Raw genomic sequence first — 25,557 nt, forward strand, 5'->3', positions numbered from 1 at the left:
AATGTAATAATATTGGTAAATTAATTTAAAAACATTTATCAGTCTGTGTGTGTATGTGACTGAAGGTTTGTGTATTAAAAAGATATGTATATTTGGGTATACAGTTTTGATATGAGGTTTAGAGATAAGCATTTTTAAATGTTTGTGGGTATGTGCTAGACTTCTGCAGTTCAGAATTTTCAGAAACTTGCATGGCTCCCTAGAAATCTACTTTGTACAATGATAAGAATTGTTGTCCTGGGCATTGATCAATATAAAAAAAGATTAAAAATATTCTTAATGTGGATTCAGTGTCATAACAAGACAAAGAATACCTCTGTGTTCTAAAATATTTTCTTATCTAAGTATCAGCAATTTAATTCTTTTCCTTCTGCAAGTTTAAGTTATTTTTTTATTTTTCTGAGGTTTTGCAAGCAAGGAAGAGTCTATCTCATGGTGTTCAAGCCCACGTATAGACCACAAGCGCTGAGCCCTCTGTTGAAGAGTTCCTCCACACTTTAGTCCATGATTCATTAACTCCATTTTCAGTCTATCTAAGCCAAGTGCCTCTAACTCTTGAGGACTCTGATATTCCATCAGGATGATTGGTTTATCATCAACAATTGTCTACAAATTAAAAGAAGAAATTATGATTATGTTTCTCAGGGCAAATCTTTTATAGAATGAAACTTAAAATATTCTTTATAACAAACTTTTTTTTTTATTAAGATGACACTTGTATTTTTCTTTTTTTTTTAATAAAAATGATGAAGCTTATAAGATGTTCTTTGTAGGTGTCGTCCAGCCATAGAAGGAAAGGGGAAATGTAATACTAATTTTTCAGATTATATTTTATGCTTTTAGGCTCCAAATGCAATGTTATATACATTAAAAGTTGATTTTAGGAGAAATATTTTTATAGTCTGTCACCAACATTTATGCAAAACAAAAATGTATCTATTAAAAAATATTAAACACTACTTTTTTAATGCTAACAAATTTCAAATGGTAATCAAAACTTGAGTTATGTAACTACATTAGATGACTTTTAATTACGTAACTACATACCTAGCATTTTGCATATTATAAAAATCCTGAACTTTAAAAAGAAAAACACACACTTTTGTTTTTAAACTTAAAATATGCAATTAAAAATACAGAAATGTCACATGTGACATTCATCTACAAAATTATGGTTTTATCATTTTTACCTAATAAAGTACTCTAATTAGCTGATTTATCACTTAAGTTGCAGGCTTTTCTGAAAATCCATTTACATTATCTCTCTGCCACATCATATATCAGATATTCAATGTTTTATTTGAAGCTTGTATTGAAAATTAAATTTTACCTGGAAAACAATTAATACTTATTCATTAATGTTACTTATTAATTTAGTTGAATGAGACAAGAAAAAGTATATCAAAACACGTCACACAGGCCGGGCAGTTCAAACCAATACAACTTTAATGTTAACTGTTACTAATAATCACAACCTCATAGAAAGTAAACTAATTTCAAACATTGATTTGTTAAGAGCTTGCTGTCAGTTTATTGGAGTAATTCATATTTTTTGTAAAGTGACAATACAGATATACCTTAATTTCATGCATAGTTTTGAAAACGTTTTGATACTTTTTTTTCATAAGATATGGTCACTTATTTTGTAACTCATAAATTTGATCTATTTTACTAGTTTTCTGGTTATATGCTGATTGAATTACATATGTGACTGTACATACATTGTTGTTCTTACTGTGTAGAAAATTACATTTATAATTTAATAAATTCAGACTTAAGACATTTTGAGTAAAGCATAATATGTAAATTGTAACACATTATACCTAACTGTCATGAATGTGTTTTTAATACAAATGAAAAAAATACTAACAAGTGAATATTGCCTTACCTCATCCTAAAACTAAATTGCACAATTTTAATGAAAACCTTGCTATATTACTGGCTTGTATAATTTACATACTTAAGAATTTTACAAGCTAACTAGCTTGCAGAGGTTATATACTCAAATGTTAAAATCTTACTGGCTTGCAGAGATTTAATTTGAATAATTTATGTATATTAACACATGATAATTGATCTAACAGTGATGAAAATCATTTACTTCCTGAAATAGCTGTACTTACAGTCTGAATGGTTTCATTTTCTGTTACTGGAGGAGGTAAAAGCTTGAGCAATCCCAATTTCTCTGACTTCTTTTGAAATGACTCTATGCCACCAACAGTACTACCATTTTCCTGGACCTTAGTATTTTTTTCTTGTGGTTCCTTTTCACACAAAACTTTCTCTTCTGTGGTATGGTTTTAAGAAAGGTGGTCTTTCACATTTGTTGGCCGAGTCTGATTCTTGTAAACATTCATTTACACATGATGCAGACCCTAATGAACTCTCATACTGTTCCTTACTTGTGGAACACGATGGGTTCAAAAACTGAGAATTATCATCATTTCCAGAATCTTGACTCTGTTTTGCTTCCTCAAATCTTGATGTGAGCCTGACACTCTGGTTGGCAGATACATGATCCTGAGTTTGGCCATTTCCTTCACTATCCGTGTCAGACTGATCCTCAATATCAGCTTCACTCATATCCACTCCTAGCCTATTTACCAAAAAACAATATTTGTAACAAATTGTTTATAGCATGAACAGTAACAGTGGAAACAAACAGCATATCTACAGCATTCAGAGTAACATAAAGACTTCCATTATAATACACTATATAATATAAATTCCACAAACATCAAAAGTGTATAAAGTCTGATACTAGATTTCAAAATTAAATACTACACCGAGATGTACTTGAACATAAGGAAGCAACAACTTTTGAATATATTTGGTAAAAGGAATTATATTTAACTGGATATGGGTGAGCCAAAGTTCACAGTTACGAATATTTTAATGAGTTACATTCAAAACTTAATTAAACAATTTTACTATCAAAGTATGTGAATACACTTGGTATCAAACAAAACTTAAAACTCAATTTTGGATACTATATGTGTTTTAATTTTAAAAGGAAATATTCAAATGAATTCTCAATCTTCACTTTTCTGTATCTCGTGACAGTTCTTTGCTCCAAATGGCTCAATGCAGATTTTCTTTCCACCTCTATAAAATTTTATAAGTTTCCAGGGAAGTACATACTTACAGGTTAGATGTTCCAAAGCTAAGATATTAATTAACAGCATCTAATTTTCTTGTTTTGCAGAAATATAAACAATAAACTGAAGGCCACATGCCACACCCCTTGTAGAACATCCTACTTACAAAACATGTCATAAATTCTCTCTAAGATTTGTTTTAAATTATTTGTAATAAACAAAAAACAAATATTTCACTTTACTGACATCTACAGGGTCTCAAACCCTTGGAATGAGCAGGTTTGATATCATTTTCTTTGTTTGCCATTGTTGGAGCTCTGCTAGACCAGGTATGAGAATTATTTAAGCCATTTCTAGCTTAGTTAGAAAGCCAGATACATTTTATTAATTGTAGAACATTCTATTTTATATGCATGGCAATATTTTATATTCTAAATTGCATATTTAAATTTAAAATGAACCAGGGATAATCTTTGATATCAACTTCTATCAAACAATCACAAAAGCTTGAAAAAGATATGATTTCAGACTTAAGTACTAAATTCCTTGGTTTTTATATACATTTTATATTTATTGTTATAAAAGTAAAGAAAATGTAAGAATTAGAAACTTGTTAGGTTAAATAGAGAAACTTCAATGAAATTAAATAAACAAAATACTCATGATCAATAATATCACACATCAATTAATAATGCATAATTTGATATGAGCATGTTGATAATTGGATCCATTGTTTACACAAATCTGTCACCGAATTCTGAGAGGGTCTAAGCCACAACTTTAAAGAAATAAAATTAAATGAAAAATCTATTAGCTTCGACTAGAAACAAATAGTGTATAATTGTCTGTTACAAACAATAATATATATGTATCTGTAAAAAACATGCATAATTTGGTTTAATATTTATATAATTTTTCACATTCTGAAATTTGATAATATATTTTACAAATGTTTTTATACAAAGTAATAAAAATACTTCCTTTTATCTTAGACTTCCTATTTTTATGTTATTAACATAAAATGTAAATATATCCAATATTTTTTACAATAAAATTTCAAAAATTTTGGCAGGTTTTATTTCAACACCATACAAATAGTAATTTATGAAAACTAGATAGGATCACTAACACACACACAATGAAAAACAATTGTAAAAAAATATGAAAGACATAAGTAAAACTAGATTACTTTTTATTATTGATTAACAAGTTTTATAGTATCCATCCAATAAATTGTAAGTTATTTTATATTCATTAAAATATTTATCTTTGGTATGCCTTTTCTTTTCCTACTGAAGCAATTACATAATCTGTTAAAAAATACACAAAATCAGTATGATCAACAATTACTCATTATTGTCTGCTATTTCAAATGCTTTAGGTGAACCTGAAAATGTGACATTAGCCTGCTGTGTACAATGTTTTGAAACTTAGCACCTCCAATTGTCAGTGGTCTTTAGCTGGAGTATGTATCTGTATTTTCACACCTGAGATACATACCCATTTGTCACCTTTCATTAAAAGTATAGACACAAATTCAAACAATAAAATAACAGCTAAGCTTATTCTGCTTCTAGAAGTATGAGAAACAAATATTTTGTAGTAATTATATGTAATTTACTGGTATACATCAATGTAAGCCATAGTTAAGGTGCTTACAGACACTAGAAAAACAAAAATTTAGACATTTTAAATTTTTTTATTTACAAAATTAGAAGTAACCATTGTATTTTTTTATATCATTGCTACACTATTTTCTGACACAAAATTATTGAAATACATTAGAATTATATTTCTCTAAGTTAAATATTGTAATCAGAGTGAATGACCTTACATAACACTGATAGTGAAGGAGATAAAGGTAGAAGGTAATGGTAGTTACCAAAATAGATAGGGGTTCCTGGAGCTTGGGCCTTTACCAAGAAATAAAAATGAAACTCTGTTCCTCCCAAGATATTCGTGGCTGAAGCCCCTTTCATCTTTTAAAACTAAAAGCATTTTATCTTTGTACAATCATTATAAAATTTTAAATGTCTAAAAAAAGAAAAGAAATGTGAGTATGTACTAGTAAAGTCTGTCACCACTTTAATGAACAATACGACTTCTCTCCCTTGTTTACGTGGGCTCAAATGGCTCCTATAACATGTGACAAGTTTTGATGAAGTGATGCTGAGTGGTTGAGTTAAGTTAGTGTGGAAAAAGTGAATATGGATGCAATTTTGGCCACATAATAATAATAATGGACTAGTGATATTTATAGTTTATGTCAGAAATTATTTGTTTTCTCAGATGTTCAATATATATATAAGTTTGTTTTTTTGACACAGGTATATTTTTAATGCCTTTTTACACAAATAACGTGTGTACAATAAGGTCTTACTGATGGAAAAAAGTTTTTGTATTTATTAATAAGTATTTCTGAAAGAAACTAGAGAAGAATGTCCAATAGTATGTTAAACACACTATATCTGCATGATGGGGAGCTAAATACTGGACTAAGAGTTATGATGACTTTCAGCGGTGTTATAGTTTGGTTTGGTTTGAATTGTGCACAAAACTACATGAGGTCTATCTGTACTAGCAGTGACAGACTAGAGGTAAGGCAGCTAGTCATCACCACCCACTGCCAACTCTTGGGCTACTCTTTTATCAATGAATAGTGGGATTGACTGTCAACTTATAACACTCCCATGACTGAAAGGGCAAGCATGTTTGGTGGAATGGGGATTTGAACCCACGATCCTCAGATTGTGAGTTGAGCTCCCTAACCACCTAGCCATGCCAGGCCAGAAGTGTTATAATTGGCAATATAATTAATATATTTCAAAACTGAAGCAGTTAATTATGAGTTGGATTTAATCCATTTTATTTTTCTTACGAAACATTTGGGGCACTTTTATAAGGACATGTAATACAACTTTTATGTTTTCATACATGCATGACCTGTTTTATTACAGTAAGAAATAAGCATTTTTCAATCATTTTAAAAATGACTGGTTTGTCAAGCTAAAAGTCAAAATTCAATTTCATTATTTAAGTCATTCTGATCAAAAATTTTATTTGTGAACAAACTTAAGTTTACACAGTTCAAACTGGTACTACAAGGTATGGATCTGAGACTTCTTTATGCCTTTTCACACTTTCATTCTAACAGAATTAGAAAAGGTGAAATTTGAATCATATATCAAACAATAAGTTGGAAACAAAGTCACACATAGTAAAAACTACTACTGTTGTTCTGCAAACATTAATAAATATTTATAATAATTTTATTTACTGGTTTTAATTCCAACCTCACCTTAAATACATTTTGTTCCTACTTATACAAATGACTGACGTTGTGTTCTGTCATCAATATGCAAACGTAAGATTTTTCTTTAATTGCACTTAGATCATGTCCTGGTGAAACAAATGCAGACATTAATTGAGACTGACTTGAATACCATGCCAATTTCTGGTGCTTTGGTTCGTTCATATGTTTCTTACAATCTAGATCCAAAAGAGAGAAATTGGATCCAGAAATATTGCAGGAAAAGCAACTGCACCTAGAATGCTTACTTTTAAATATTTTTTCTTCCACTTACAAAGAACTTTTGATTTTCTCTTTAAAAAAGGTTTTCCTTGTGTGTTTTTCGAGATTGGTAAATAAAATGTTCTAAAAATAACAATTTCTTCAATCCTGTGAACATAATATCTGAATGGTTAACCTTTAATTATTTTGGTTTTACAATGTAATATTTTTTAAAAATGTAAACATGCAATTTTATCATAATTTTAAGATATAAAATAAAACCAGTCATATGTAGACTAAAATATACAAGTTTATCCACTTCAATTACATTTATGAATTACTCTTAAAATGATAAATCTCTAAGTAATAAATGTTTTGGTAAGAAATATGAACTTCAAATGGCCATAGAAAATGCATTGAGGCTTAGTTCACTTAAAATTTCATAGATGGCAGCCAGTTCAAAATTTTCAATTTATTGTCAATTATAATGATAGTGTCTGAATGTTTTCACTCATAGAGTTCTTCTACCTAGTATCATTACAGGGATAAATAACTTATTAGTTTGTATATTTTCATTTAATTTTGTATGCCTTCATTATTACACATTTAGATCAATGAAGCAATACTGTCTAATAGGTTAATTTTTAATAATGTCTTGATATAAAAAACATTTTTGTAATGATTATCTGGTGCATAAGACGAGTCAGAGCTTTGTCATTTTATAGTTTGATTTGGTATTATAGAATTTTTATTAGTACAAAGATTAGTAAGAAACCCAGCAAGTGGTTTCAAAAAACAGCTTATTACGTAGTTATGAATATTCCTGCATTTTTAAATCATTGTTGTAAATAAGTCTTGGGATTTTTTGTCATGTTTTATGTAATTATTTTTAATAGCCCTCAAGAACTAGTTTTATAGATTTCCTGGCAAATGATCTTTTTTTTCGTTTATCTACAATATTTTTGGTTTCCAGTGGTTCACTACCAATTAGATAACGTAGTTGTAACTTGCCTCAGGTTACTTGACCTAACAGTATGATGAATAAGACATTTCCAATTAGAAATCAGTCATAGGGGGCGATAGTTTTTCCATAATTTGTCAAATGAAACCGATATCATAAATAGCAGTGATCTCACTATGCAGACAAAGATGGCATTTTTACAAACATAATTATATATATAATATTTAAAAAATGGTAATTTTTATTGCACAAGAACTATAAATTTTGTGAGTGGCATGCTTGAACACTACTAAGAAGGAACTACGAACGTATGCTTTGTTTTATTTACAGTAACGTAACAAACTGTCTATCTCGAAATATTGAATTATTCGATGAACAAAACACCAGGAAATAAGTAGTTTTTATTTTATTTCATTTATTTTTAGTATATCCTTGGCCAAAAAAAATTTGGAATAAGAATTTAGTTCCAACATCATAAATTTAGCTTTACTAATTTTCATGTGAGGTATATCTATCATAAAGAGCAGTACAAACAACAATGATAAATCTATAAAACAATCCAGGCTTGTATAAATTCATAGAATTTATACTTCAGATGATACAGAGAATACTAAATATTAATGAACAATTCTTTGAATAGCACTAATAAATTTGACAATTAGTAATCTATCTTTCTGTGCTGTTTATTAGCAGCAATCAATTTTTACTTTTACTAGTTTTATGTTACGTGGATGCTAGGATTGGCTGGTATGGAATCAAAAATATTAGCCTGACCCATGGATGCTAGGATTGGCTGGTATGGAATCCAAAATATTAGCCTGACCCGTGGATACTATGATTGGCTTGTATGGAATCAAAAATATTAGCCTGACCCATGGATGCTAGGATTGGCTGGTATGGAATCCAAAATATTAGCCTGACCCGTGCATACTATGATTGGCTTGTATGGAATCAAAAATATTAGCCTGACCCGTGGATACTATGATTGGCTTGTATGGATTCAAAATAATTAGCCTGACCCGTGGATACTATGATTGGCTTGTATGCATTCCTAAATATCAACTTGACCAATTGTTTAAAAAAATCGTAACAACGTAGGACTTCTAACTGGAAGTATTAGTTACATTCATGTCACGTGAGAGCTTATCAATGCAAAGAAAGGGATAGTACTTTACATAGGCTCAGCAACAAAGACCCCCCCACTGGATTCAATTTAACATGGTGTATATCCTGACAACTTTAGCACCAATTAATTTTTTCAGGTATCTATTCTTGTGTTTAAGCCTCTCAATATGGGCTTGGTCATTTTGATCAACCTTGCAATCACAAGGTGATTATGAAACTGTACATACTACAACTGTTGATGTAGTAAACGTTTCTTTTAGAAATTTAGCAAGCTTTTTGTATACATTACAATATTTTGTACACAACAAATTAGATATCTTAATTATTTTTTACTGAAGGTTTGTTTGTGAATTTATGTAGTTAAGAGTCTGACTAGCATGGTGCAAGAATGATTTCTTGTTTAAATTAAAAATAATTCTTTTCATCTTACAGTTTTCAACTTTCATTTGCTAGAACCTCCTAAATGAATAAAAAAAAAATTCTCAGAAATTTTATATTTTAGCTGTTATTTTCTCCACCCTAACACTATAATGGCTTGGTCTATTTGACGACCTTGTAACCACCACAAAAAAATACAAAATAAACCTAAATAACCCCTCTTTCTTTCTAGAATGACCGCAAATTGAAACAGAAAATCACAATTATTTAATTTAAACACCTTCAGGCTCATACCAATTTAAATATTTTTATTTAATTTTCTTCTATTGCTCTTTGAACCATATCTAACTATCAAAGCTGCATAATAAAATGACAAATCATACAGCAACTGCATAGCACAATTTACAGAAAACAAAATACTGAATAACATAATGCACATGTAGATTGTGTGCATGCCTTGCTCAATATACTTTTTCTTATCTAATCTAGTAAGTTTTTACTTTTTTACATCTTAGTTATTTTTATAATAGTAAATAAAAAATACAGATAACAAACAAAAAATTTAATACTTACATATGGACCTTGTACTTTTTGCACTTGAAGTGTCAACTAAAGTTAACCCTAGTTTTTTGTATGGTTGTTTAGTATTTTTCTGAATTTTTATTGACTTTAAATATTCAGTGTAGAACATAAAGTAATACCATGCATAAAGAATACAATGTCCTTTAACTATTACAATTTATTTAGCTTTCTAACTAAGATATAAATAATTTAAAATAACTCCCTTACTGTGTTCCATGTGAACTTGGCAAAATCAAATTTGAAGCTGTAGGCCAAATAATTCAAAAGCTGTCATAAGAACGAGCTAACCTATTACATAATTCAGTAAATTAAAATATTTTATTTTTATTGGTTATAAATAATGTATAAGCAACTGTCAGAGAATTAATAACGTTTTTGGAAAGACAGTATATGATAGAAGGACTGGCATGTGGGCTCATCTTTCTGCTTTATATATGAATATCAAGATTGGAGGCTATAAATTTAAAATATGTCTCAGCAATATCTATATTATAACTATGTAACTTGTATTAAAAACCAGATGTCCAAATTGTGGTGGTAGTTTAAATGAGCAATTCAGAGTGAATAAGTCTGATGTGATACACAGAAAAGAAGATTAAGAATATATTTAAATATTTCCTTTTGAAATAAAAAAACTAAAACTTAAATAATAATAAAATAGTTTAACTGAATTCTGAACGTAACTCTGTAAAAAAGTTAGAACTTGCAATTTTACTTACCCGTATCCAGAGGGTTAACATCTATTAAGACGCATGTCTCATGTACAATCTAATAATTACAAGTTAGAAATAAAAGACAAGTTTATTGTCTGTCTTACAAAAATTCTTTATTGATTGCCCAGTACTTTGCATTTGACTCAGAACAAATTTTGAACAATGCCCTCTTAGTCGATGAAAGTACTACTTATCTGGTATTTTTGTCAAAGTGTTTGATAATTGCCATTTTTTACATGCAGATGGCACTGCAGTTGGAAGATTACTTACCTCCAGATACTACTGAAAGAAACTGATTTTAATTTCAGGAGACTTGACAACTTTGCGATATAGAGTATATCTTTATATTTTTAGTCTGAAATCTTTATTTTATGTAACATAACATAATTTATAACAATGTTTTGGGACAACTTGGGACCTATTGGTCCATCTTGACTGTCCCATCCTCTAAAACTATTAATAAATAAATTTAGAAACAAATCTTAAAGCCAATCCTTATGAAGCTTTCTCTTAAACTCATTTAACTTTACTGCCTCCCCAACATTTGAAGGGAACCCATTCCAAAGACCAACCACCCTGTTAGAAAAATAAAACTGTCTTAGCTGAAGATGACTCCTACCCTGCCAAAATTTATATTTGTGTCCCTTAGTCTATTCTCACTGTTAAGTATGAAAAAAGATGATGTATCAACACTATCAATTCCTTTAAGAATCTTAAACACCTCAATCAGATTCCCCCTTTTTTTCCCAAGAGAAAACAATTGGAGAGGTTTCAATCTCTCCTCATATGACAACCCCTCCATCCCAGGCACTATCCTGGTAACCCTCCTCTGAACTCTTTCCAAAAGTTCAATGTCCTTCCTAAGGTAAGGAGCCCAAGACTGAACACAATGCTCCAAATCTGGCCTAACCAGTAACCTATACAATGAAATTATGACCTCTTTAGACTTGTATTCAATATATATCTGTAGATACAACCTAAAATCCTTTTTTACCTTACCACTAGCAACAGCACACTGCTTGAATGGCTTTAGAGACTGTTCAACTATTACACCAAGATCCCTTTTATGACCCTGTGATGGTTATTTCCATCAAAATTATACTTATACCTCAAATTATGATAACCCACATGCATTATCTAATATTTATTATAATTAAAACCCATTTGCCATTTATTTGCCCAACTCACTAAGTGATCTAAATCCTTTTGTATAGCAGCAGCATCCTATTCACAGCTAGCAACACTCAAAACCTTACTATCATCAGCAAATTTAAGTACTTTATTGACCATTCATTCATCTATGTCATTGATGTAAATCAAAAAGAGCAAAGGTTATAAGACTGAGCCCTGAGGTACCCTACTTGTAACATTAATCCATTTTGACTGAACTCCATTTGTAACAGTCCTCTGTTTTCTTCCATACAACCACTCTTCTATCTAACTTGTTATTTTATCTTCTACACCTATAGAGATAATTTATGTGGCACCTTGTCAAATGTTTTCTGAAAATCCAGATACACCAAATCCCAAATCTACACCCTTACCCTCATCTACATAAGCAGTAACCTTTTCAGAGAATGTCAAAAGATTTGTAAGGCAAGATTTCCTTTACAGAAACAATGTTGACTATTGATTAAAATTATAAACTTTGTTAAATGACTTTGCAAAGCATCTTTCATCAGACTTTTGAAAACTTTTCTCACAACTGATGTAAGACTAAGAGGACTATAATTACTGGGAGAATATTTATCACTTCCCTTGAAAATAGGTTTTCAAGGAAGTGATGGTACCAGAGTATTGGATGTTAGCTAATGTCACTGAGGAGTGACATTAGCTAACATCCAATACTCTGGTACCATCACTTCCTTTGAAAAGAGGAGTGACATTAGCTAACATCCAATACTCTGGTACCATCACTTCCTTTGAAAAGAGGAGTGACATTAGCTAACATCCAATACTCTGGTACCTTGCAAAAACTAGTAGCAGTTGACTCACATATACATTCCTTAACTTAATTGATGCCATCTTTATTTGTATACATTGATAATAAATAAGTTGAATTAAATTTTAAATGCAACTCTGTAAAAGATCGTGACATGTGCATTATGACCTGCCCATTGCAAGAGGGTTAATATATCTTTTTTTTTTTAATTTAATTTTTTATTACTGTATTTTTATTATAGAAATGATCCTGCATTGTTAGTTAAGTATATGGAATAGAACTAATCTAAATCTAAGGTGGTCGAATCTCACGAGATATTAATGGGTTTATGGCTGAAAGTATTGTCAACAACAAAGGTACCCAACTGATGAAACAATATATTCTAATCTTTATAAGTAAGTAAAGTACATTTAATTAGCTAGACTCATTACCACAGGCATGTTTTCTTGGAAGCTCGTGCAGAATCTTGGGGTTTTCTTTTTTTTGATGAAGGACCACTCTCAGCACTTTGTAGACCTGTATTCAAATTTATAAGATTATTAACCAATAGGTAAATTTTACTTTTTATATAATTGATATTTGTGTCTATTTTTTACTTATTTGATTCATTTCATGGTCCTAACTTTTTTGTATATTTGTATCTCAGATCTTGAATTAATTGATATGTTGTAATTATGTTTTATATTAACAAAATGAAATATAATTATATATATACAATAATACTTAAAAATGTTACCTTGAACAGATAACTAATAGCTATATCCAGCAAAATAGTTTATGATTTGAGTTTTTACATTTTAATATACATATTCTAATTTGGTAAATAAAACTTTTGATTTTTACTGTCTGAGAAATATTTTGTTTGTAACAAAGATTTCATCCAGAACATTTCCAGTTATTGTAGCTAAAAAAAATTAAAGAAGTCAAGAAGTCTTTTGACCTAAAAATTATCTATCATAATAAAATTCAACATTTTAATAATTATTTGTATTTTAAATACAGATCTACCTCTATATATTTATATCTAACTTTATGTAACATTTTCTCTGTTATGATAAACTTTTTTCATCATGTCAAAATTTTGACTATTTTTTATATGATAATCCCATTGATTTCTAAGACAATTCTTTCATGTAATAGCTTTTCAATAAGTATTTGCCCAAGTGTGTTCAAATTTCAAATGAATTGGTGTAGTTAAACTAACTTTTAATATCATATGTAAAGTTTGGAGTTTCTTGTAAGTCATAAAAATACTAAGTATTTAACTGATAGTTTAAAAGTGCAAGTACCTTAGAGCCACGACTTTCAATAACACGCCAGTTAATTTCTTTAAATGCAAATAATCTAGAAGGAATTTCAAAACTCAAGACTTTGATGAGCAGTATTTTTTTTTTCAAAGTGAAAACTAAGTTATATTTTAAGGAATACAATTAAATCTTGAATAATAATATTTTGCATATTATTAGCATATTCTTATTCCAAAATACATCATTCTGAAGTTAAAAACATCTAGCATGCAACACTTTGTGGTAACAATAAAAATGCAATACATCATATAAAAACTGAATTAAAAATTCTACAAAATCATCACGACCATATGAAATTAGAAACATTTTTAATGGAAAACAAAATGTCTCCCTACCCATCTAAATTATTTTTTTCAGCGTTACCTTATCCTAGTTTGAAAAAGCACAATAAACAAATGAAAATAGCTTGTATAAGATAGAAACTGAGAAGCATAGAAAAATCTGCAACTAACAAACTATACATTAGGAGAACTAAAGAATAAATAATGATCTAGAAATGTGACATGCAAACATGTACAAGAGCTATAGAATGGAGAAAAACTGTCTCATACAGTGATAAACTTTCCATAAATTTGTATTTAGACAAGAATACACAGAAGTTTAGTGCACAGAGAAAAAGTGACAAACTTAATACATCTACAAATTAAGATAGCATAAAATATTTGAAATAATAAAACCAAAATAAAAACAAATTCTATTATGTATGAATTGTGAGTGATTTTTTTTTGGTTTCACGGTTCTGAAATTGATAAAGCAACGTATAAATCTATTCTGGAAAATCCTCTAAAGTAAATTACAATCTAAGTTTTTACCTTGAACCAAAGCATCATCAATTTTCTCTGGTAGCTCACTACGTTGTTGGTCATATTCAGGATCATGAAAATTGTGCTTAGGCATTGATCGCAATCGTTCTAATTTTGCTTTTTTACGTTCGGCTGCTTCCCTTTCTCGTTCTGCTTGCTTAGATATCCACTTTTTTAATCTGAAAACAAAATTTACAATATTTTTACAGACTAACAAAATCTGTTCAAGTTTTTTTGGTTATGTAGAAGCAACACGTAATCTCAACATACTTGATCTCTACAAACTAAAAAGTTTAAGAATTTAATATGTAAAAGAACAGTTGAGAACAATCATGTGATTAGCAGCAACAACTGAGAAGATAAGGACACAAGTTCACTAGCACATCATGACTCTTACAAAACACAAATTATGCCTCCTCAAAAGTGAGCCATGAATCCTGATTCCCCAAGTCAGAACCTGCATTCACAATACATATTCTTGTTGTAGTTGACCAATCAAAAACAGGCACCTGAATGTGGAGATATTTCTGCTTCTTGTCACAGTCACTAGGTAGTCCTCTATACATAAGGTAAAGAACAATACAATGCAACCATTCCCTTAAACAAATGCAACCCTAGACTGGACGGTCTACAGAAGATAACACTTCAGGTTGAATTAAGCACATGACCTCAACCAGATGTTAACCTGTTCTAGATCGGAACTTGGGAAAATTAAAAAATGATGGCGATATGAGATACATACTATAAGAGAGTGATGAGATATAAAATATTTGGATACTACAGTAACACATTTTAATTTAAAATATGAGAAAAAGTACATACAATATTCTGTGGCCTAATTGGTTATAATCACTTTATGTTGACACAACTGTATGCAGGACAATAATGAGAAGCAGAGATAAGTGCCAAATTTCAGTAAAAACAGCACTGTATATTTTATAAATTAAATGATAATTTTTTAAATTTAATAATTAAATATATTTGACATATGACCAAAAAGTGTTAAATGAATAACTAAAAGAAATTAATAGACAAGTAAAAAAATATTGCCACATTTTTTTGAGGACTGTTTTAAGATAGGTACCTTTTTTCCTCATTAACATCCCGAAGTCTACGTCCACTTAAATCTCTACAAGCTTCTCGATTAGTTGTTTTCTCAATTTGAGCACCAATAGCACGAAGCATAGAACCAAATCCTTTAGAAAAGAAATTAAACAACATAACTTAAAAAGCAAATATTATGGAACATTTTTCTGAATCTTTGAATAATGAAACATGAAGATCTTTACTGTAGATTAATAATAATTCTTTTGTAGCAGTGCAAATATTAGGTTAAAAATGTATACAGTATTCATAAGCAAAATGTATTATCATGCAAACATCAAAGTAAAACTTGTACACAATTTAGTAATGACTGATAAAACAAAACAAAAAGAATGAAATGCAATGTACTGAAGTTAGTTGTCTACATAAAATGTAATATATAAAATATACAGGTCTACAAGAAGTGGTTTATATTAAATCACATAGTAGAAAAGTAATCTCTACAATAAACTTTGCTTACCTTTACACCAAAAAAATTACAATTAAATTCCAAAGCTGTCAAATGTATGAAAGCCATCCTGATATTTTTTTACAGTTCATTTTATAGATAATACATCATACATCACCATTAACCTTGATATTCTACTTAAGTATATGTGTTGTACAATTACAAAAGGCATTTTTAAGTTGCATTCCTTTTTATACTAACCTCCCTTTCCACCAGGTAACAACAACACAAGGCGAGCCACAGATCCATCTTCAATGAATTCTTCATCTTTAACATAATGTTTATTTACAACAACCTGGAACTGATTTACAGGAATTCCCTGAAAGAAAGATTAAAAAAAAAATTAAAAGATTTATAAAAATGTTTCCCATTTCATAAAATTATATATTTTTCTTTAAATGTACAATCATCATTATATATAAGACATATATATACAAGCTTTTTTACTCTTTTATAACTAGTTCAGAATACATCTGTAGTAAAGTATACTAAAGCAATTTTTCTAAATTTTTTTGCATGTGTTCTTCATCCTAACAAACTGTACAAAGAAAGTTCATAAATATATACTAATTTTTTTCATCTGGTAGAGGTTAAATACTGCAAGTGCTATCCTATAGAAGCTTTAACCAGTCTGATCCTGTATCCACTCCCAGGAGTAGGGAAAGCCCGTATCAATACATGATAAAAACACTTGCACAAACTGGTATGAAATGGGACTTATTTCCTTGAGTACATCATTTGAAAAAGTAATTGACAAAGATAATCTATGATTATGGGAAACCACACTAGGACCCCTATATCTGACTTGAAAGTGCAGTATAAGATTATTCTTTCTCCAGTCCTTGTCTCATGCAGACTTGATTATTCTTCCTGCCCTGGCTTATGCAGACATTAAAGAAATCTTTCTCTAGCCTCAAGAAGCCAATGAAGTTACAAGAGAAAGTAAGAAAATGGCCAATAGCATTGAACTTACTGTAAATAAGTATTGTTTTATTTGTCTTTATAAGTAAAGGCTTTGGTTGGTCAAATGTATTCTTGTATTGGGACACAAGTCTTACCTGGCTGTGCCACTATTTCAAAAAACACTTTATAAGTAAAGGCTCTGGTTGGTCAAATGTATTCTTATATTGCGACATAAGTCTTACCTGGCTGTGGCACTATTTCAAAAAAAAATTTATAAGTAAAGGCTTTGATTGGCCAAATGTATTCTTGTATTGCAACATAAGTCTTACCTGGCTGTGCCACTATTTCAAAAAAAAACAACTTTATAAGTAAAGGCTCTGGTTGGTCAAATGTATTCTTGTATTGGGACATCAGTCTTATGTTTCATTCTAAGTTCTTAGTTGTGTAAGCTCATTTATTGTGTCAATTTTTTTTTCTTAAAAATAAGATACTGATGTATATGCCTTGATGCTATTCATTGACCTTGGAGAAGAGTGAAGAAAAAAATGTGAAATACTTAGCAAGTAACTGAATGAAAAGACAGAAAATAAATTAACAACAATGTGCAAACCACTACAAAAAGACAGATGTATAGCTTTATTTTAAAATAAAAAACAACAACAAAAAACATTAGATATTTAATTTCATACATTTCTTTCCATTTACCGTGAATAATTTGTGATTTTTTTTTTACATATCCTGAGACATGCTGCATTTGATCTTGACAATTTTAAGGCTAACTACTTTGATTGGCCTCTTTAACAAGACTCATACTAGTTTTTGATTGGAGCAATTTTTTTTAACTGCAATAATATCTTGAATTTAACATGACACAGACTCTATGCCAGAAAATGCCTTAGCTGAATTCTGCATAGTTATCAAACAGTATTATTGTAACTGGTTCAGTCACTGACAAAGGATTACAAGAGTGAATGAAATGTTAAAGTTTTTCATAAAGCTACTCAACTGGATTGAGATTGGTGACCGTGTTACCTATGGAAGATGACTAGATGTCACTGTCATATTCTTCAAATCAAGTTCAGGTAATATTAGAACATTGGATCATTCTATTATCATCTTGAAAATGTTTTTGTCCATCAAGTTAGAAAAACAATGTTGTAATGTGGAGAAAACATTCATGTACACACTGTTATTTTCCCCATTTAAAGAAAACAAAGGCCCAACATACTATGTGAATATATCATTGCATCATCTACACCAGCTTGCACTATTAAAATAAAACAAGTAGGGTAAAGCATCTCCTGTGATTTCATCCATATCTTTGCTCTGCAATAAGAAAAGGGCCATATAAGACCACATTTCATGCATATTCTAAGCACTATTAACTTCTGCATTTCTGTTTTCTTCTGAGATCAGAAGTCTTTGGACTTGTTTTAAGTAGTTATATTATAATTTTTGTAACATACATTTCATGGTATCTTTGGAAGTACTTAAATACTAATGATAGATAAAGAAATTTATTAATTGAGACATAGTCCGATGTCTGTTACACCTTACAAACTTATCCAAATTTTCTTTCCCTTAGTCTGTCATGACTGGTTAGCAGCCACAAGCTTTCTCTCATAGCAGATACATTATGTAACGAGTATATATTGTTAATATGAATAACTGGAGGTTCTACACAAATTAACATTTTCTAACACTGAAAATATATTTCCAATAGGTACTTACTTTTCTCACCCAAAACTATCTCAACTTCAATTTGCCCTCTAAGCATTGCTAAAATTTTTCAACAGCACATCAGTCATTTATAGCCCTTCATTTTTGTGCCATTGCAGCAATGTGTTGATCATGTGACTACCCTCCACCAATCATACTACCCCACCTATATTAGCGCAGGTAGCTCTCTCTACTATTGCAGCGCAATCCTCACTTTCAAGAATTGGTAGATACAAGCTAGAAACACTGGCAAACCAGTGAGGAGGTAAGTACCAATTCAGTGTTAGAAAATGTTAACTTCTGAAATGGTACTACCTCCTCTCACCCAATGCTGGACAAAGGAAAAGATCCAGGTGGAGACCACTCCAATCTGGATTGAAAGCATCTACCCACAGAGCTGAAGGGTGAAGAACTGGAGATCAAAAAGGAAGGAAGTTTCGCATTCTAGTGAGTGGGAAACACACACACACACACACACATATATATATAAATATATATAGTAAGTGGGTGTGAGTGACTGATTGGGCATGGGAAGAGGTGAGCAGAATCCAGTCATTCATGTAATAGTCTGAAGAGCCAGCGGGGGAAGATGAAGTGCAAAAGAGTAAACCAATCGACAAAATACATACAAAGCTGAAGAAAAACCAAATGGCATGCTCAGAACTGGAAGACCAAACCCTGTTGGACGAACCGAAGTAAAATGATGTGACACTGGGGCTTGAAACCCACCAAAGTGAGGGGTAAGACTCCAGAGTAAAGCAAGGTGTCTCCAAATAATACAGCTGGGAAAGAGCTATGATGGAACTCCAGTCTCCCATGTGTTTTGGAGACAACAAATAGATGGGAGTAAAATCCCAGTTGAGTGGGCATCATCTTTTTGATAGCTTCTTTATGTAGTAGTTCTCAAACAGACTCAGCAAGATGACTGGATGAGGTATGACCCAGAGGAGGAGGGAAGATCTGGAAAGTGGATAGAGGGGAAGCAAAATGAAAGACACAAACTAAACATACTGAGAGAAAGTACTCCTTACTAAAGAACTAACAAAAGATAGAAAAGGTACATAAAAGTAACAAACCTGCAAAACTACGAAATTTGACCTAAAACATAAAACAATAAGTAACACCTAAAGTACAAAAACATTAACAAAACTTAGAAGATAAACAAACCTTAAGTATCAAATATACAAGTCCATTCAAAGAATCTATAAGACAAAGGACACAAAAATAAAACTGACCCTAAAGAACATGAGAATAAAAAGGTACCCAGTTAATAATAACAAAGTTTAACTCTAATCTAATCCCCAATTAGACGTGATTAATAGTAAAGAAAAGGGAACTTACAAACAAAATAACATTAACAGTGAAAAGAAGTAAAATGCAAACAAAAATAAAGGAATAATCAAACTCCAAATGCAAGTTTAAAATTATATTAACCTAGATGGTAAAAGGAGTATAAAATCTAACTTACCTAACATTGAGCAGAAAAGACACAAATGAACTAAATTATTGAGTGTGGAAGCTCACATAAAGTTACTGAACATAGGTATACCTACGGGGAATGAGAAATACTCACTGAGAAACTTACCATAGATCTCCTGGGAAAATAACAATACCTGACCCAGCAGATTATGTAGAGGTGCAGTAACAGGTGGAAAGTGCTGTAGAAAGACAATTTTCTCTCAGTAGTTATATCCCTCTTCACAAAGATCATAACATGAAAGGAAAAATGATCAGCTAAATGTAAGACATAAACTCCTCACGAACTAAAGCCTCTTTGACCCTAGGACCTGGGGACTAGTATTCTACTTATGATGCAAATTTCAGCATCTGCCATATTAAATCTCAAATTCATATGAACAAAGTAGAATTTGGAAAAGAAACATTTCTAAAATAAACAAGTAGAAACAATGGAAATAAAACACAAGAAGTCAAACTTGAAATTGAAACTGATATAAAATTGTGATCAAGCACAATCAAAATCTTGTAGTCACATGGGGAATGACTTAAAACACATGTCTATACACTAGAATGCCAATTGAGAAAGTGAGGATTGCACTGTAATAACAGAGAAAGTTACCCGCGCTAGTATAGATAGTGCAGTATGATCTGTGGATGGTAGTCACATGATCAACACATGTTGCTGCAATGGCACAAAAAATGAAGGGGTATAAAAGACTGGAGCACTTTCAAAAAATTTTAGCAATGCTTACAGGGCAAATCAAGGTCGAGAGATGGGTGAGATGAGGTAGTACCATTTTGGAAACCTGTTTATGCAGGGTTCTACTAAATGACTGGTCAATGCATCACTTGTCCATTTATAAAATTAAATTAGATTAATTATGAGTAAGTACCAGTACTTTTTTGCTAAAAACAAAAATACTTATTCTTTATTCAATCTCATTATACAAATATAAAAGTTATGGTCTAATTTTAAAATTGCATACAAGTTTATACTTGTCATCTCTAAACAGTACATGTACACCCATGCAGCAAATCTTTTAAACCTTATGAATTAATAATAGTATTTGAAAGACATATATAAAAATATGGAACATTTGGATTGAGAGTTTTGAAATAAAAAAAGAAAGGAGAAGATATTTATTAGCATTCTTCTTTCACAGTTGTTAGCATGTGTTTAAAGCTCGTGGTGGAATGTTTTCTCTCTCAGCATATGAAAGATCCTGATACATAATTAGCTATTTCAGACCTTGTCTTAGTACTGAAAAGGATATGGTTAAAATTTAGTTGTAGAAAAGCATTTAAGTGTGAGCATTATAACCAGTTGTAGAGTTAATAAGAGTTGTGTCCCAGAACTTAGAAAAACTTATGCCTATAAATAGAAATATATTTTGAGAGAAAGATTGTATGGTTAATCTAAACTAGACCACCGTGCCCGATTGGGTCAACCACTATTCAGAGGTTATTTTTTGACTGAGAAAATAATCAAACAAACAAACAATCTCAGAGTTTCAGTAGTATATAGATAGATTCTTCAAGATTTTGTTTTTGTCATCTTATGCCTTTTAATGAAGATGGAAACATTGACAGGGAAATAATATAATAGCCAATGCTCGTTGAAAGGTTTTCGTTTATAAAATTTTGTTGTAGTTGTCAACTTGAATTTTATTTTATTACCTCGTCATATATATGTAATAGGACCATTAATGTCACACATTATATGGGCCACATCTTATGACCCTTTGTCTTGCAATATGCTAAAGCAATTGGCCCTCAATTCAACTGGCCCCCCACTATGCTAAACTAGTTGACACATTGTATTAACCCTATCTCGATGGATCTTCTTATGGTCAGGGGTCAAAGAGCATGTCAACACATCTGTAGACTTACATTCAGAGTTTTATTGAACTACTATTTTATAAATGTATGTCAATACGTTTGGTATCAAATTGTAGATTATACTTCAAATTTTAGTATTATACATTAGTAATGTTCTTAATTTAAAAGTAAATATTTAAAAAAATCCTAAATATTAATTTTTATTTGTCACATGGTATGTTGAATGCAGCTTTGGTTCAAATTAGAAGTTCGTGATGCCCAAATACAAAGTCTATAATTTCTTATGAAGTAAAAACTCAAGTTACCAATATTAAGAATCTAGAATATAAGATAAGAACCTTTTATCTTTTTTATTTTCTGAGATACCATTATACTTAGTGAATCAACTGAGGTGACCCCACTCACCTCTTCCATTTTTTGAAATATGTGCTTACATACACCTAATTAGCCCAATGATGTGTGTTTAAACAAGTGAAAGCTCGGAACGCCCCCCCCCCCCATGCGTTTTTTTCAGCTTCTGCAAAGTGTTAACATGGGGAACCCTTTCTTTTCATGTTAAAATCAAAGCGATAAGATAAGACATTATCGAGCCCAAAAAAACTTTTTTTTAAGACCCAAATACAGCTTAGTTACTAAGCCTGAAAAATTATAGTGGAATTCTATGGTATTGATACAGTAATTTATGATTTTTTTGTTATTTCAAAATGCATATATATATAAAAACCTAAGAAAATTAATTTCTTTTATATCCTTCACGTGGGAAATTTGACAAGACTTAGCAAATTATGGCAAGCAGCAAACGAGTACGAAGTTTGTAAGTAGAAGAGATCATTGTTTTTCTATACATTATTTACTGTTCTGTGTTTTAAGAAAATTAACTGAAATTTAAGAGCTTATTTGTAAATAGTAATAATATATATATACATATGTGTTATGTATTATAATTGAAATGTGACTATATTTTACAAAATACTAGTCCACTAAAACACAGCCAAGACAGGTCACTGTGTAAAAAGCAAAGTTTTATATTCTTGAATACAGTAACATAAGTGCATATGCGCCACGACACTCCAACTTCCATAATGTTAGTGAGAAATGGCTGAAAGGTCAATAAAATAAAATAAACAATGTATAATGCTATGAGATTTAAGCTATTTAGACTAAATATTTGTGGTTTGATGTTATAATCTGTTGTCTTTCTAGAATGAAAAAAAGCATATCTATTTACTAATTTTTTATGGTGGTTACAAGGTTGGTCAAATGGACCAAACCCATACTGAGATACAATAGTGAAAATAACAGATAAAATAGTTTTTTTCTAAAATATGTTTGATAATTATCTGGAGGTTATAAAGATTTTGCATTTGGAATTTGACAATTTTCTGATGCATAAAAGTATTTTTAACCTTAAAAGCACAATTATTTTGCATGTTGGATAGTCAACATATGAAAAAAAAAATTCATGTGAAAATTATTACTTAAAAATCTTAAAACTTAATAAAAAAGTCTGATATTTTGTGTATGAAAGCCTTGTACTGTTTACATGTAAACTGAAAACCATATTAAAAGGTATAGTATGAAAACTATAACAAGCACAGAATGTCGGTTCCTGGGACCAAGCCCGTAGAGAGAGAGTTAAGAGAAAATTGACTAAATATAATTCTTGAAACATGAAATTTTCTGTGGTTCATAAGTACAGCACTATGGTGTTTCATGCAGGCCAACTATATTTTAAAAGTAATGATAAAATTAAAGAAGGCATTGAAACGTAAAATCCTACTTATGACATAGAAAACAACTTAAAAATGCTTCCCCTAAAAGATTTAAAATAAAAATACATAAAAGACGAATACAAAAATATACGAGAAAAAGTTATAACATTAACAACTTTTTCAAAGAAATCTATAGAAATAAAAATGTTATCACTGTATGATGTATCTCATACTTGTTTGAAATCATTATTTTTAGTAGTACGAGTACTAAATTCATAAAATGAAATTATAAATGAATCATTGAATGTCAATCGACTCTCCAACTTCCAAATCCAGGAATAAATGAAATTTTTTCTAAAAATAGTAAAATTACTTCAATCTCATTTTTCATTATCATACTTTTATTTTTTAATGTTACTCTTTAATTAGCTTAAGTATATCTCCAGAAACCTTTTTATTTTTAAACTAAAATTAAATTTTTAGTAGTTATAGTACTATAACTCAGTAGTACGATGATTTACACTATCTCAATCAGTCAAAAACTCAATATTCTTACTTGTTAATTATCTTAGTCTTACGCCTACCTGAGATAAAAATACTGATTCTTTTAAATCTTTAATCCTGATTCTTGTTTCTTTGTTGCTTAATGCGATACATGACGACTGGCGTGAATCAAAAGATTGAATAAAAATAACCATTCTGAATATCGTACGAAACAATTCTACAAAAACTACTACTTAGCCCTAAACGTTTTTTAGAAAACTACAGAACAAACCCAATCCTGTCAGTAAACACACACTGAAATGCTATTGACAGGACATACTGCTTGTAGGTTTGTTCTATTAAAAAGTGTTAATAACGTAACACTTTTGAAACGTCTTTAACTATCAAACTGTAAAGATGTATCAACTAAATTATAATTGTTATATTGGAATAATATTAGTCTTATTCTATTTTTAAATACTACATTCTTTATTTGGTCCCTTAGGGTTTTTTTCGGAGAAGTGTGTATAATAGTATTTCAACCACATTATGTTCGCCTTATCCATTAGCGACAAACGTATCACAGACTATACTGTGATGACAGTTATGCTTATCATATTCGTAAACACGATTAGAGTTTATAGGTTTGCCACAATAAACTGAAACTACTTACGAAGTAAGTGTATACAACGCAAGAATTAAAACACGGATAAAAGTTTACAGTGGATAAGACTAGGGTAATTACTATAAAGCTAAGTTACGAAAAAATTTGCTAGTAACTCAACATACGGAGTAAATGTTTCAAAAAATGTTAAAATAAGCACATTGCTTTTTACAAGTCATTAATTTATATCTGCTTAACACTAATCTACATTAACATGATGAATACCGTTTAACTATTGTATCTTTATTTTTGGTACTCTAAATAAAGCAAGTTATTTTTGAAACAGGTCACTACAATAACTTTTTCGATTGATCGAATTGTAACGAAAAGTGCTGTACCGCATTGAGAAAAATATAAAGCTTCTGAGGTTAGAGTTGTTTATTTATTTATTTTTTGAATTTTGTGCAAAGCTGTCTCTAATTTAGCAATAATAGACTAGAGGGAAGGCAGCTAGTCAACATCACCAACCTCCAACTCTTGAACTATTTATTTATCAACAAATAGTGGGATTGACTACAGAATTATAACGTCTCCACGGCTGATAAGATGAGCAAATTCGGTGACAGGCGTTCAGGTCTACGACCTTCAGACTGCGAGTTGAGCGTTCTAACCACAAGGCCATGTCAGACTTTGAGGTCTAATTTTGCTATAACTAAATAAAAAATCAAAATATTTATCTTTTAGTAACTAGTAATGAAATCCCACCGAATACCTATTTTTGTGATGTAAAAAATCATCCTTATAGAGTTGTGGTGCAGCTGCTTATGGTATTGTTACGTCTCCGTTTGTTAATTAATTTTCCGTAAC

At 30.4% G+C, this 25,557-nt stretch overlaps 1 protein-coding gene across 1 annotated transcript; it reads right to left on the reverse strand.

Moving 5' to 3' along the window:
- Positions 1-7: 7 nt before the first annotated feature.
- On the reverse strand, positions 8-24,389 carry LOC106473337 (protein SDE2 homolog). Its single transcript, XM_013934019.2, has 7 exons — positions 24,188-24,389; positions 16,174-16,291; positions 15,505-15,616; positions 14,430-14,599; positions 12,742-12,826; positions 2,275-2,596; positions 8-606 (listed from the first exon to the last, which is right to left on the reverse strand). The coding sequence occupies exons 1-7, from the start codon at positions 24,299-24,301 to the stop codon at positions 379-381; spliced, it is 1,149 nt and encodes a 382-aa protein (XP_013789473.1). The 5' UTR covers positions 24,302-24,389; the 3' UTR covers positions 8-378.
- Positions 24,390-25,557: the final 1,168 nt, after the last annotated feature.

This window comes from Limulus polyphemus, unplaced genomic scaffold (assembly GCF_000517525.1).
Source record: "Limulus polyphemus unplaced genomic scaffold, Limulus_polyphemus-2.1.2 Scaffold6093, whole genome shotgun sequence".
In the NCBI taxonomy this organism is placed as follows: Eukaryota; Metazoa; Arthropoda; class Merostomata; order Xiphosura; family Limulidae; genus Limulus; species Limulus polyphemus.